This window comes from Thalassophryne amazonica, chromosome 11 (assembly GCF_902500255.1).
Source record: "Thalassophryne amazonica chromosome 11, fThaAma1.1, whole genome shotgun sequence".
Taxonomy (NCBI): domain Eukaryota; kingdom Metazoa; phylum Chordata; class Actinopteri; order Batrachoidiformes; family Batrachoididae; genus Thalassophryne; species Thalassophryne amazonica.
Window position 1 is genome coordinate 18,829,421 of NC_047113.1, and position 13,502 is coordinate 18,842,922.

Sequence of the window (13,502 nt, forward strand, 5' to 3'; positions counted from 1 at the left end):
GACCCAAAATACATAAGCATAACAAACAGCAAATGTCAGCTCTCCCCAGTTTCTCTGTGATTGAAGTTACACACATGCACAGACGTACACAGAGGCCAACTGGCTTTTAGTATACAGATGATTTACTGCGCCCTGCTGGAATGGTGTGTAAGTCCAGAATTTAATTATCAACGTCCATTGTTCACTGTTGTTACCTAATTTCTCCAAAAATATCAGTTATATGAACTTTACGTTTTGGCGGCGTTCATCCTTAACCCAAAATTCATAAGCATACCAAATGGCAAATGTCAGCTCTCCCCAGTTTGTCTGTGATCGAAGCCATATGCATGCACACACACATATACATACACAAAGGCCACTTGGCTTTAATATATAGATTAATATACCAACAAATATGGGATGTGTGTATTTCCTCCACCAGGGTGCTTATATATTCAGCCATGTTGGTTGGTTGTCTGTTAGCGTCATGATACAAGTAGATAGATGGTTACTTTAGAGATGTGAGGATGGACCGGTTGCGAATGCAGCGAGGCGATGATATCTGTTTGGATTTAAGGTAACAAAATGATTTACTCTTCCCAGAGTTTTATGTATATACCTACCATACAATTACTGTTTTCAGAAAAGTAAGCAATGCATAGGTACATCAGTTTGATAAGGAGCTAGACTATTAATATGTACACCTGGGATCAATTCCCAGTCACACTGATGCTGAATGTGTCCTTAGTCAAGACACTTCATCTGTATTCTCCCACTCTACCCATCTTTAACTGGCCTTTGGGGAAGTCACCTCCATCGGACTGGTGTCTCATCCAGGGGGAGTTTTATGGTAAATGGTAAATGGACTGCATTTATATAGCGCTTTTCCATCTGTATCAGACGCTCAAAGTGCTTAACAATTATGCCTCACATTCACCCTGATGTCATGGTGCTGCCATACAAGGCGCTCACTACACACCGGGACCAATAGGGGCCCTTAGTGATTTTCCAGTCAGGCGGGGATTTGAACCCATGATCTTCTGGACTAAAGCCCAACACCTTAACCACTTTTAGACTCTCATCTGCTTCATGTTACAAAATCCAGGGATTAACAGCGGCACTAATGGGTCTCAAGGCATATATAGGATTTACTAGTTCCTCTTCTTTGCTCCAAGATGTAGTTGCAGTCCGGTGCTGATCCTGGGGACAGAGGTTACAATGCTGTGATTTTAACAATTTGTTATGGAGGAGGTTAGTTGAACAACAGAAGTGTAGGAAGTGTTTGGAGCAGCAAACCCTAAATCCTGCTTCTTGGGGCCATCTGTTTCAAAGCTTTCCTGTCACACGAAATCCAGCTTCATTTCAAACTGTGTAATAAATTCAGGATCAATGTGAAGTTCATGTTTCAGTTGAGAATCCACTGGATGGCACACTGCGGAACACACACACATGTTCCAAGTGTCACTTCAGTGTGTAAAATGTTCTAGCTCTGCCTTTTAGTGAAATGTCGCTCAAAATGTTATCGTTTCTCTTCCAAGTCAGAAAACTAAAAAAGCCAACAGTCAGACATAAACACATTGAAGATGAATCGTTGAGGTGTGTTGACTTGATTCACATCCGGTTCATTGTTCGGAAATTGTCCTTTTGAGGCTTTGAAGACATGCAAAAGTATTTGTGCCTGTGTCATTTGCAGTTTCAGAAGAACGGGCGTAGCCTCGAGAAGACCAAAATGAAATTACTGGAAGCAGCCAACTATGTCGACAAGGTAAAACCTCAAACCAACACTCTGGCATGTGGTACCACTGGTTACTCATTGTGTGACTTCCTGTTCCTGTTGCTGTGCACCCCCTCTAACAGTACTATAAAGCTCTCAAGATCCGCGTGGCACTGATCGGACTGGAGGTGTGGTCGGACCATGACATGATCAGTGTTTCAGACAACCCTCACAGCACCCTGGCAGGCTTCCTGGCATGGAGACGGAAATACCTCCACAAACTGCCCAATGACAACGCACAGCTCATCACGTTAGTGTCTCAACAGCCTTCCCATTTGTCACACCTTGTCCCTCTACTATATCACTGTCCCCTGTTTCAGAGCCCCTTGCTCCATGGCGCTAAACTCATTCATAATTATCTTCTTTGTGACTTGAAACAGTAGTCAACATATTTCTCAGTGGGCTGTTGTCCAGGTGGATGTAATCAGCAGCATGATTTGTGTCTCCAGGGGAGTGCCGTTTCAGGGCACCATCATCGGCATGGCACCCCTGAAAGCCATGTGCTCCGAGTACCAGTCTGGTGGTGTGAACACGGTGAGACTAAACAAGCTTTAATTCTCTCCATATGCTCAATGTGCAACCAAAGTGCTTTTCTCAGCTCAAGCCATCTTCATCAATGCGTTACCAAAAGACTTCTGAATAAAGCTTGCTCAGTGAATACGATTTTCTTTTGGGGAAAAAAGATTAAGAGGATAACTTCATAAAAAACAACTGCATATTCAGCTTTGGACACTGTTGACAACCAGTGAAGCTTCTGTTTTGCGTCATGGCGGCATCTTTTAAAATAATGACCACAATATAAAATAATCACAGACAGGCCTATCAAGTTGCTTACAAAGCCTCATTTATAATTTCAAGGTCCTAGGGGCCACTACAGGCCGCTGTTGGTTGTATTATACAACCCCTGGCAAAAATTATGGAATCACCGGCCTCGGAGGATGTTCATTCAGTTGTTTAATTTTGTAGACAAAAAGCAGATCACAGACATGACACAAAACTAAAGTAATTTCAAATGGCAACTTTCTGGCTTTAAGAAACACTATAAGAAATCAGGAAAAATAATTGTGGCAGTCAGTAACGGTTACTTTTTTAGACCAAGCAGAGGGAAAAAAATATGGACTCACTCAATTCTGAGGAATAAATTATGGAATCACCCTGTAAATTTTCATCCCCAAAACTAACACCTGCATCAAATCAGATCTGCCCGTTAGTCTGCATCTAAAAAGGAGTGATCACACCTTGGAGAGCTGTTGCACCAAGTGGACTGACATAAATCATGGCTCCAACATGAGAGATGTCAATTGAAACAAAGGAGAGGATTATCAAGCTCTTAAAAGAGGGTAAATATAACGCAATGTTGCAAAAGATGTTGGTTGTTCACAGTCAGTTGTGTCTAAACTCTGGACCAAATACAAACAACATGGGAAGGTTGTTAAAGGCAAACATACTGGTAGACCAAGGAAGACATCAAAGCATCAAGACAGAAAACTTAAAGCAATATGTCTCAAAAATCGAAAATGCACAACAAAACAAATGAACTAATGGGAGGAAACTGGAGTCAAAGGTCTGTGACCGAACTATAAGAAACCGCCTAAAGGAAATGGGATTTACATACAGAAAAGCTAAACAAAAGCCATCATTAACACCTAAACAGAAATAAACAAGGTTACAATGGGCTAAGGAAAAGCAATCGTGGACTGTGGATGACTGGATGAAAGTCATATTCAGTGATGAATCTCGAATCTGCATTGGGCAAGGTGATGATGCTGGAACTTTTGTTTGGTGCCGTTCCAATGAGATTTATAAAGATGACTGCCTGAAGAGAACATGTAAATTTCCACAGTCATTGATGATATGGGGCTGCATGTCAGGTAAAGGCACTGGGGAGATGGCTGTCATTACATCATCAATAAATGCACAAGTTTACGTTGATATTTTGGACACTTTTCTTATCCCATCAATTGAAAGGATGTTTGGGGATGATGAAATCATTTTTCAAGATGATAATGCATCTTGCCATAGAGCAAAAACTGTGAAAACATTCGTTGCAAAAAGACACATAGGGTCAATGTCATGGCCTGCAAATAGTCCGGATCTTAATCCAATTGAAAATCTTTGGTGGAAGTTGAAGAAAATGGTCTATGACAAGGCTCCAACCTGCAAAGCTGATCTGGCAACAGCAATCAGAGAAAGTTGGAGCCAGATTGATGAAGAGTACTGTTTGTCACTCATTAAGTCCATGCCTCAGAGACTGCAAGCTGTTATAAAAGCCAGAGGTGGTGCAACAAAATCCTAGTGATGTGTTGGAGCATTCTTTTGTTTTTCATGATTCCATAATTTTTTCCTCAGAATTGAGTGAGTCCATATTTTTTCCCTCTGCTTAGTCTAAAAAAGTAACTGTTACTGACTGCCACAATTTTTCTTTCCTGATTTCTTATAGTGTTTCTTAAAGCCAGAAAGCTGCCATTTGAAATTACTTTAGTTTTGTGTCATGTCTGTGATCTGCTTTTTTTCTACAAAATTAAACAACTGAATGAACATCCTCCGAGGCCGGTGATTCCATAATTTTTGCCAGGGGTTGTATACAGTAGTGTTCAGAATAATAGTAGTGCTATGTGACTAAAAAGATTAATCCAGGTTTTGAGTATATTTCTTATTGTTACATGGGAAACAAGGTACTAGTAGATTCAGTAGATTCTCACAAATCCAACAAGACCAAGCATTCATGATATGCACACTCTTAAGGCTATGAAATTGGGCTATTAGTAAAAAAAAAGTAGAAAAGCTTCACAATAATAGTGGCATCTGCTGTTGATGCTACAAACTCAAAACTATTATGTTCAAACTGCTTTTTTAGCAATCCTGTGAATCACTAAACTAGTATTTAGTTGTATAACCACAGTTTTTCATGATTTCTTCACATCTGCGAGGCATTAATTTTGTTGGTTTGGAACCAAGATTTTGCTCGTTTACCAGTGTACTTGGGGTCATTGTCTTGTTGAAATACCCATTTCAAGGGCATGTCCTCTTCAGCATAAGGCAACATGACCTCTTCAAGTATTTTGACATATCCAAACTGATCCATGATACCTGGTATGCGATATATAGGCCCAACACCATAGTAGGAGAAACATGTCCATATCATGATGCTTGCACCACCATGCTTCACTGTCTTCACTGTGAACTGTGGCTTGAATTCAGAGTTTGGGGGTCGTCTCACAAACTGTCTGTGGCCCTTGGACCCAAAAAGAACAATTTTACTCTCATCAGTCCACAAAATATTCCTCCATTTCTCTTTAGGCCAGTTGATGTGTTCTTTGGCAAATTGTAACCTCTTCTGCATGTCTTTTATTTAACAGAGGGACTTTGCAGGGGATTGTTGCAAATAAATTAGCTTCACACAGGCATCTTCTAATTGTCACAGCACTTACAGGTAACTCCAGAATGTCTTTGATCATCCTGGAGCTGATCAGTGGGTGAGCCTTTGCCATTCTGGTTATTCTTCTGTCCATTTTGATGGTTGTTTTCCGTTTTCTTCCACGCGCCTCTGTTTTGTTTTTTTTTGTCCATTTTAAAACATTGGAGATCACTGTAGATGAACAGCCTATAATTTTTTGCACCTGCGTATAAGTTTCCCCCTCTCCAATCAACTTTTTAATCAAACTACGGTGTTCTTCTGATCAATGTCTTGAACGTCCCATTTTCCTCAGGCTTTCAAAGAGAAAAGCATGTTCAACAGGTGCTGGCTTCATCCTTACATAGGGGACACCTGATTCACACCTGTTTGTTCCACAAAATTGACGAACTCACTGACTGAATGCCACACTACTATTATTGTGAACGCCCCCTTTTCTACTTTTTTTTTTACTAATAGCCCAATTTCATAGCCTTAAGAGTGTGCATATCATGAATGCTTGGTCTTGTTGGATTTGTGAGAATCTACTGAATCTACTGGTACCTTGTTTCCCATGTAACAATAAGAAATATACTCAAAACCTGGATTAATCTTTTAAGTCACATTGCACTACTATTATTATGAACACTACTGTATATATCTGTATCTATCTTTGCAATAGATAGATCTATCTGTAAATATAGATATCTAACTATATAGATATCTATCTACACTCAACAAAAATATAAACGCAACACTTTTGGTTTTGCTCCCATTTTGTATGAGATGAACTCAAAGATCTAAAACTTTTTCCACATACACAATATCACCATTTCCCTCAAATATTGTTCACAAACCAGTCTAAATCTGTGATAGTGAGCACTTCTCCTTTGCTGAGATAATCCATCCCACCTCACAGGTGTGCCATATCAAGATGCTGATTAGACACCATGATTAGTGCATAGGTGTGCCTTAGACTGCCCACAATAAAAGGTCACTCTGAAAGGTGCAGTTTTATCACACAGCACAATGCCACAGATGTCGCAAGATTTGAGGGAGCGTGCAATTGACAGCAGGAATGTCAACCAGAGCTGTTGCTCGTGTATTGAATGTTCATTTCTCTACCATAAGCCATCTGTAAAGGCATTTCAGAGAATTTGGCAGTACATCCAACCAGACTCACAACCGCAGACCACGTGTAACCACACCAGCCCAGGACCTCCACATCCAGCATGTTCACCTCCAAGATCGTCTGAGACCAGCCACTCGGACAGCTGCTGAAACAGTCGGTTTGCATAACCAAAGAATTTCTGCACAAACTGTCAGAAACCGTCTCAGGGAAGCTCATCTGCATGCTCGTCGTCCTCATCGGGGTCTCGACCTGATTCCAGTTCGTCGTCGTAACCGACTTGAGTGGGCAAATGCTCACATTCGCTGGCGTTTGGCACATTGGAGAGGTGTTCTCTTCACAGATGAATCCCGGTTCACACTGTCCAGGGCAGATGGCAGACAGCGTGTGTGGCATCGTGTGGGTGAGCGGTTTTCTGATGTCAATGTTGTGGATCGAGTGGCCCATTGTGGCGGTGGGGTTATGGTATGGGCAGGCGTCTGTTATGGACGAAGAACACAAGTGCATTTTATTGATGGCATTTTGAATGCACAGAGATACCGTGACGAGATCCTGAGGCCCATTGTTGTGCCATACATCCAAGAACATCACCTCATGTTGCAGCAGGATAATGCACGGCCCCATGTTGCAAGGATCTGTACACAATTCTTGGAAGCTGAAAATGTCCCAGTTCTTGCATGGCCGGCATACTCACCGGACATGTCACCCATTGAGCATGTTTGGGATGTTCTGGACCGGCGTATACGACAGCATGTACCAGTTCCTGCCAATATCCAGCAACTTCGCACAGCCATTGAAGAGGAGTGGACCAACATTCCACAGGCCACAATTGACAACCTGATCAACTCTATGCGAAGGAGATGTGTTGCACTGCATGAGGCAAATGGTGGTCACACCAGATACTGACTGGTATCCCCCCCAATAAAACAAAACTGCACCTTTCAGAGTGGCCTTTTATTGTGGACAGTCTAAGGCACACATGTGCACTAATCATGGTGTCTAATCAGCATCTTGATATGGCACACCTGTGAGGTGGGATGGATTATCTCAGCAAAGGAGAAGTGCTCACTATCACAGATTTAGACTGGTTTGTGAACAATATTTGAGGGAAATGGTGATATTGTGTATGTGGAAAAAGTTTTAGATCTTTGAGTTCATCTCATACAAAATGGGAGCAAAACCAAAAGTGTTGCGTTTATATTTATGGATATACATGTGTAGATATACTATATATATGTCTAATTTATGTTGTTCAAAATCAAGCAGACACAAAGGGCTGAAAACAATACCAGCACTGCTGCTGCGCACGGGGTAAAAATATAACAAGTATGTTTTTCCATCATCAAAAGCTATGTGCTTTGTGTGACATTATACTGGTTTACATCTGCATTTGCAGATAGTCACAGCCAAAATTATTGCCCCCCTGAATTTTAAGTACGGGATTTAAAAACCCAGTGAATAGTTGCCATTGTACATGTCAGAATTGCTGCTGTGTAATTTTCTGTAAATGAATTGATCAACTACATGTTTCAGCACCAAAGTGATCTTCCTCCACCTTAAATAGGATCATTCTGAGTTGGCAGTGGGTGTGGCTGCCACCATGGCACACGAGATGGGTCACAACTTTGGTATGAGCCATGACAGCACTGGCTGCTGCAAGGCCAAAGATGAAGACGGAGGATGCATCATGGCCGCCGCTACTGGGTACTCTGCACAAAGTGAAACCTTAAATAAAAAAAAAAATACTGTACACTAATCAAACCAGTTGAGTTTGATTTTACAATCTGCTCTATGAATCATGTCTTACCTACATTAATGTTTGCCTCCTGCCCGCCTGTGCTCAGGCACCCATTTCCACGTGTATTTAATGCTTGTAACCTGAGGGAGCTGAAGGCCTACCTGAGCTCAGGAGGAGGGAAGTGCCTCTTTAACCTTCCAAATACCAGGACCTTATACGGAGGACAGCGCTGCGGTAATGGCTACCTGGAGGACGGAGAAGAATGTGACTGTGGAGAGGAAGAGGTTTGTGATGTGTCTGCAATTTGTGTGATAGTCCACTATGTATTATTGTGATTATTATTGTTTCAAACAGGAATCTTACCTTGTTTTTGGTTGTTTTTGTTTTACTGTGTGTGTGTGTGTAGGAGTGTAAGAGTCCTTGCTGTAATGCCAATAACTGCACTCTGAAAGCTGGAACTGAATGTGCTCATGGTGTCTGCTGCCACAACTGCAAGGTATTGACAAGACACACTGTTAAATAGTTTTCTTCATCTCACACTCTAAAGCCACCTTGACACTTGCATGAATTTGATCCCTCAAATTCATACAAGTTCAAGGTTTGCGCTGATTGCGCTGATTACATTGATTGCGCTGGGGTGTGCATGAAGGAGAATATAATGTAAACACAAGTAATATAGCTCTGACGTGAGATCCTGTGATAACTGACGTAAAAACTAGCATAAACTGGGCATACGAAGTTCCTCTATCATTTTGCCAATTCGCTCCCGTGGAGCGGCGTAACGATGGAGTAACTCTGTCATGATGACGTCAGATAAAATCAATATATCATTCAGGGGATCCTGTTATCTAGACCCTTGGTTCCCAAACAGGGGTCCGGGCTCTGAATAAAAAACATTAGGAATCACTGATCTAGACTAACCAATCCCGTCAATAGTTGTGTGTAACCCAACAGGCCATCTACAAAACACACAAATCACAAATCAAATAAATTAGAAACAGAATACGAGGTCTATTAGAAAAGAAACCGACAGTTTTATTTTTTTTAAAAACTATATGGATTTGAATCACGTGTGATTACATCAGCCAAGCTTGAACCCTCGTGCGCATGCGTGAGTTTTTTCACACCTGTCGGTGACGTCATTTGCCTGTGAGCACGCCTTGTAGAAGGAGTGGTCCAGCCCCCTCGTCGGATTTTCATTGTCTGAGAAGTTGCTGAGAGACTGGCGCTGTGCTTGATCAAATTTTTTCAAGAACTGTGAGGCACATCCGAGTGGAGACCATTCGAGAAATTCAGCTGGTTTTCAGTGTAAATTTTAACAGCTGATGAGAGATTTTGGATTGTTTCTATCGCTGTAAGGACTTCCCACGGAGCGGGACGTCGCGCAGCGCTCCGAGGCGACGTCGTCATCCTGTTTCAAGCTGAAAACCTCCAAATTTAAGCCTCTATTCACCCAGGACTTCGTGAGAGAACAGAGAACTTTCAGAAGAGGTCGGAATCAGCAGTTTATCCGGACATTCCACTGTTAAAGGAGATTTTTTTAATGAAAGACGTGCGGACGGATTGGCACGTCAGCTCGCAGCCGGTGCGGCGCGCCCGCCACAGGGAAAACACCTCCGTGTTGATAACCATTTGTAAAATCCAGGCGGCTTTTGGTGGCTTTCAGTTGAGTGAGTATCTGAGAAATTGTTTAACAGCAGGGCATGTTCCAACTTGTCCTTAAGGCTTCCAACAGAGGTGTTTCTCCTGTGGCGGGTGCGCTGCGCCGGCTGTGAGCCGACGCGCCAGTCCGTCCGCACGTCTTTCATTAAAAAAAATCTCCTTTAACAGTGGAATGTCCGGATAAACTGCTGATTCTGACCTCTTGTGAAAGTTCTCTGTTCTCTCACAACGTCCTGGGTCAACAGAGGCTTAAATTTGGAGGTTTTCAGCTTGAAACAGGATGACGACGTCGCCTCGGAGCACTGCGCGACGTCCCGCTTCGTGGGAAGTTCTTACAGCGATAGAAACAATCCAAAATCTCTCATCAGCCATTAAAATTTTCACCGAAAACCAGCTGAATTTCTCGAATGGTGTCCACTCGGATGTGCCTCACAGTTTTTGAAAAAATTTTGATCAAGCACACAGCCAGTCTCTCAGCAACTTCTCAGACAAAGGAATTCTGACGAGGGGGCTGGACCACTCCTTCCACAAGGCGTGCTCACAGGCGAATGACGACAGGCGTGAAAAAACTCTTGCATGCCCATGAGGGTTCAAGCTTGGCTGATGTAATCACACGTGATTCAAATCCATATGGTTTTTAAAAAAAATAATAAGGTCGGATACTTTTCTCACAGACCTCGTAAATCAGATTTTTTTTTTTATTTAAATCTAAATCAGCTTCTAACATTTATGTCAAAAAATTATTCTGAAATCTCCCTGGACACCCCCCCAGCCTCTTTGACCACCTTGTGATGCTGGCAACGTATACTGTAGCACTACACCCCCCCCAACCACCCCCCACCTTGCTCCAGGTCAAATTTGCTTACGATGCCTGTGTAATAAGTAGCACATATTTGCTCTTTGAAACAAGTCTTAGCCCTGCAAAATAAATGTTTTCCACCCAAAATGAGTCATAATTTTTATTTTGGAGTTATTATAGTAGAAATAATATATTTTCACAAAGTATACAGTTGCTTTAAAATTACACACATCCTTGTGTTTTTTGTTTTTCTGTTTTATATTTTTGTAAGAAAAAAATGACAATACAACATAAGAAAAACTTAATACAATAGACTATTTTATGATTTCTTTTTCATTAAATTAGATCATGTGTTTTAAAAGAATCCTGAATTTTGTGATTTATTTATTATTTAATTGGATGCAATAAAAATACATAATTACAGAGAAACTGCCACCTGTTAAATCTACTTTTTTTTTCAGAAAGCTGCCAGAATTCTCACATTTTCTCCTGAGTTGTAACTCTGTGACTTTGTCTTTCTTTCTGTCTGCTTTGCTGGACATCTCACCTCTTTTTCCTCATTATGAAGTTGAAGAGCCCGGGTGTGCTGTGCCGTGCACCCTCAGGCCCGTGTGATCTGCCGGAGTACTGCAATGGCAAAGCAGAGTCGTGTCCTGCTAACTTTTACTTGATGGATGGCACATCGTGTGCAGGCGGGCGGGCCTACTGTTATACCGGCATGTGTCTCACCCTGGAGCAACAGTGCCAGGCTCTGTGGGGACAAGGTCGGTCAGCTGATCGCTTATCAAAGACTTGTTCTCACGTTAAACTACACTATGACAAACAAATTTTTCATTAGTTTCATATGGTGTTCTTCTGTTGTTAAGCATGCATTACATGAAGATTCCCTAACGGGATCCACCACTTTTAGACTGTCAGGTGCACTTAGAGTTAGTCCATGAAGTGGTTAAACTTACAGTTTTTCTAAAAACAGACAGGCTGCATAATGTTGATAATGAGTCCTTAGTGGTTCAGAGGTTTGTTTTTGGATCATTTCCACATTCATGCAGTGACAGACTCTTTGAGGAGTCTTTGTAGTGCTGCTGGAGGCCTATAGAACAGTCAGATCTACCATCTGTTGTCCATCAAGTGGTGCATAACACACTGTGCATGCATTTTCGTGGAAATAGCATGCTTGTCATTTATATACATTTTGTCTCAACAGATGGTCGTGCTGCACCTGACCTTTGCTTTCAGCAGGTGAACGAGGCTGGGGATATGTTTGGGAACTGTGGCAAAGATCTGCTTGGGAAGTACAGGAGCTGTAAAGACAGGTGAAGAACTAAACATTGAGAAACATGCACGTTCAGTCACATACAGCTGAAAGCAAACTCTACACCTAGATATTGGTTTGATTGTTTTCTGCCAGGGATTCTAAATGTGGGAAGATTCAGTGTTTAAGTTCAGCCTCCAAACCCATCAGTTACAACGCTGTTCTCATACCCACCACAATCCGTGTGGGGAGTCAGGAGCTACTGTGCAGGGGAACACATGTCTACAAACCTGGACAGGACGACTGGGAGGAGGACGGCGACACTCTGGATCCAGGCCTGGTTCTGACGGGCACCAAGTGTGGTGATGACTCTGTAAGGCTCATGGAGAAATTAAATGAAGCTTCAGTTTGTTTTTTACACACCCACATATTGTTGTTGTCTTTTGCATACATGAAATTTCCAGGCTTTTTAAAAAAGCCTGGAAATGTACAGCTTCCAGAGCATAAGTTTCACAGTACAAGACCATCTGTGCCCCATTCTCCATGTATGTCTGGAATTGCATCAGAGCATCTAACATAAAATACTGGATCCACTTACCGTGCATCCGGCAAGTATTCACAGCGCTTCACTTTTTCCACATTTTGTTATGTTACAGCCTTATTTCACAATGGATGCAATTAATTTTTTTTTACCTCAAACTTCTACACACAATACCCCATAATGACAATGTGAAAAAGGTTTATGTGAGATTTTTGCAAATTTATTAAAAATTGAAAAAGCAGGAAATCACATGTACATAAGTATCCACAGCCTTTGCCATGAAACTTAAAATTGACCTCAGGCACCTCCTGTTTCCATTGATCATCCTTGAGCTGTTTCTCCAGCCTTACTGGAGTCCACCTGGGGTAAATTCAGTTGATTGTACATGATTTGGAAAGGCACACACCCATCTATATATAAGGCCCCACAGTTGACAGTGCATGTCAGCGCATGAACCAACACAGTAAATTTTGCTGAGTAAAATTTACTCTGTTGGGGTAACATTTGGTCCCAGTCTAAATAGAGTAAAATACACTCTATTATACAAGTACTTACGTAATTGATGGTCTCTGCTTTTGCCTGATGTGAATGCGCACTGGTGTCAATTGTGTGAATTAATGTATAGTCAATGTCAATACAGTCAATGCTGTGATGCTTTTTGTGACAGTCAATGTGAAGGTTTTTCACGGGCCTACATATATACACTCAACAAAAATATAAACGCAACACTTTTGGTTTTGCTCCCATTTTGATGAGATGAACTCAAAGATCTAAAACTTTTTCCACATACACAATATCAGCATTTCCCTCAAATATTGTTCACAAACCAGTCTAAATCTGTGATAGTGAGCACTTCTCCTTTGCTGAGATAATCCATCCCACCTCACAGGTGTGCCATATCAAGATGCTGATTAGACACCATGATTAGTGCACAGGTGTGCCTTAGACTGTCCACAATAAAAGGCCACTCTGAAAGCTGCAGTTTTGTTTTATTGGGGGGGGATACCAGTCAGTATCTGGTGTGACCACCATTTGCCTCGTGCAGTGCAACACATCTCATTCGCATAGAGTTGATCAGGTTGTCAATTGTGGCCTGTGGAATGTTGGTCCACTCCTCTTCAATGGCTGTGCGAAGTTGCTGGATATTGGCAGGAACTGGTACATGCTGTCGTATACGCCGGTCCAGAGCATCCCAAACATGCTCAATGGGTGACATGTCCGGTGAGTATGCCGG

At 41.9% G+C, this 13,502-nt stretch overlaps 1 protein-coding gene across 1 annotated transcript in view; it reads left to right on the plus strand.

Annotated features, from left to right (window-relative positions):
- The window catches only part of adam19b (ADAM metallopeptidase domain 19b), a 67,595-nt gene that overhangs the window by 36,695 nt on the left and 17,398 nt on the right, over positions 1-13,502 (plus strand). Inside the window, exons 8-16 of the mRNA XM_034181037.1 lie at positions 1,673-1,744; positions 1,837-2,003; positions 2,203-2,287; positions 7,841-7,980; positions 8,121-8,298; positions 8,421-8,510; positions 11,044-11,239; positions 11,680-11,788; positions 11,884-12,100. Of these exons, the coding sequence (XP_034036928.1) occupies positions 1,673-1,744; positions 1,837-2,003; positions 2,203-2,287; positions 7,841-7,980; positions 8,121-8,298; positions 8,421-8,510; positions 11,044-11,239; positions 11,680-11,788; positions 11,884-12,100 (1,254 nt within the window). The remainder of the gene's footprint in view (positions 1-1,672; positions 1,745-1,836; positions 2,004-2,202; positions 2,288-7,840; positions 7,981-8,120; positions 8,299-8,420; positions 8,511-11,043; positions 11,240-11,679; positions 11,789-11,883; positions 12,101-13,502) is intronic.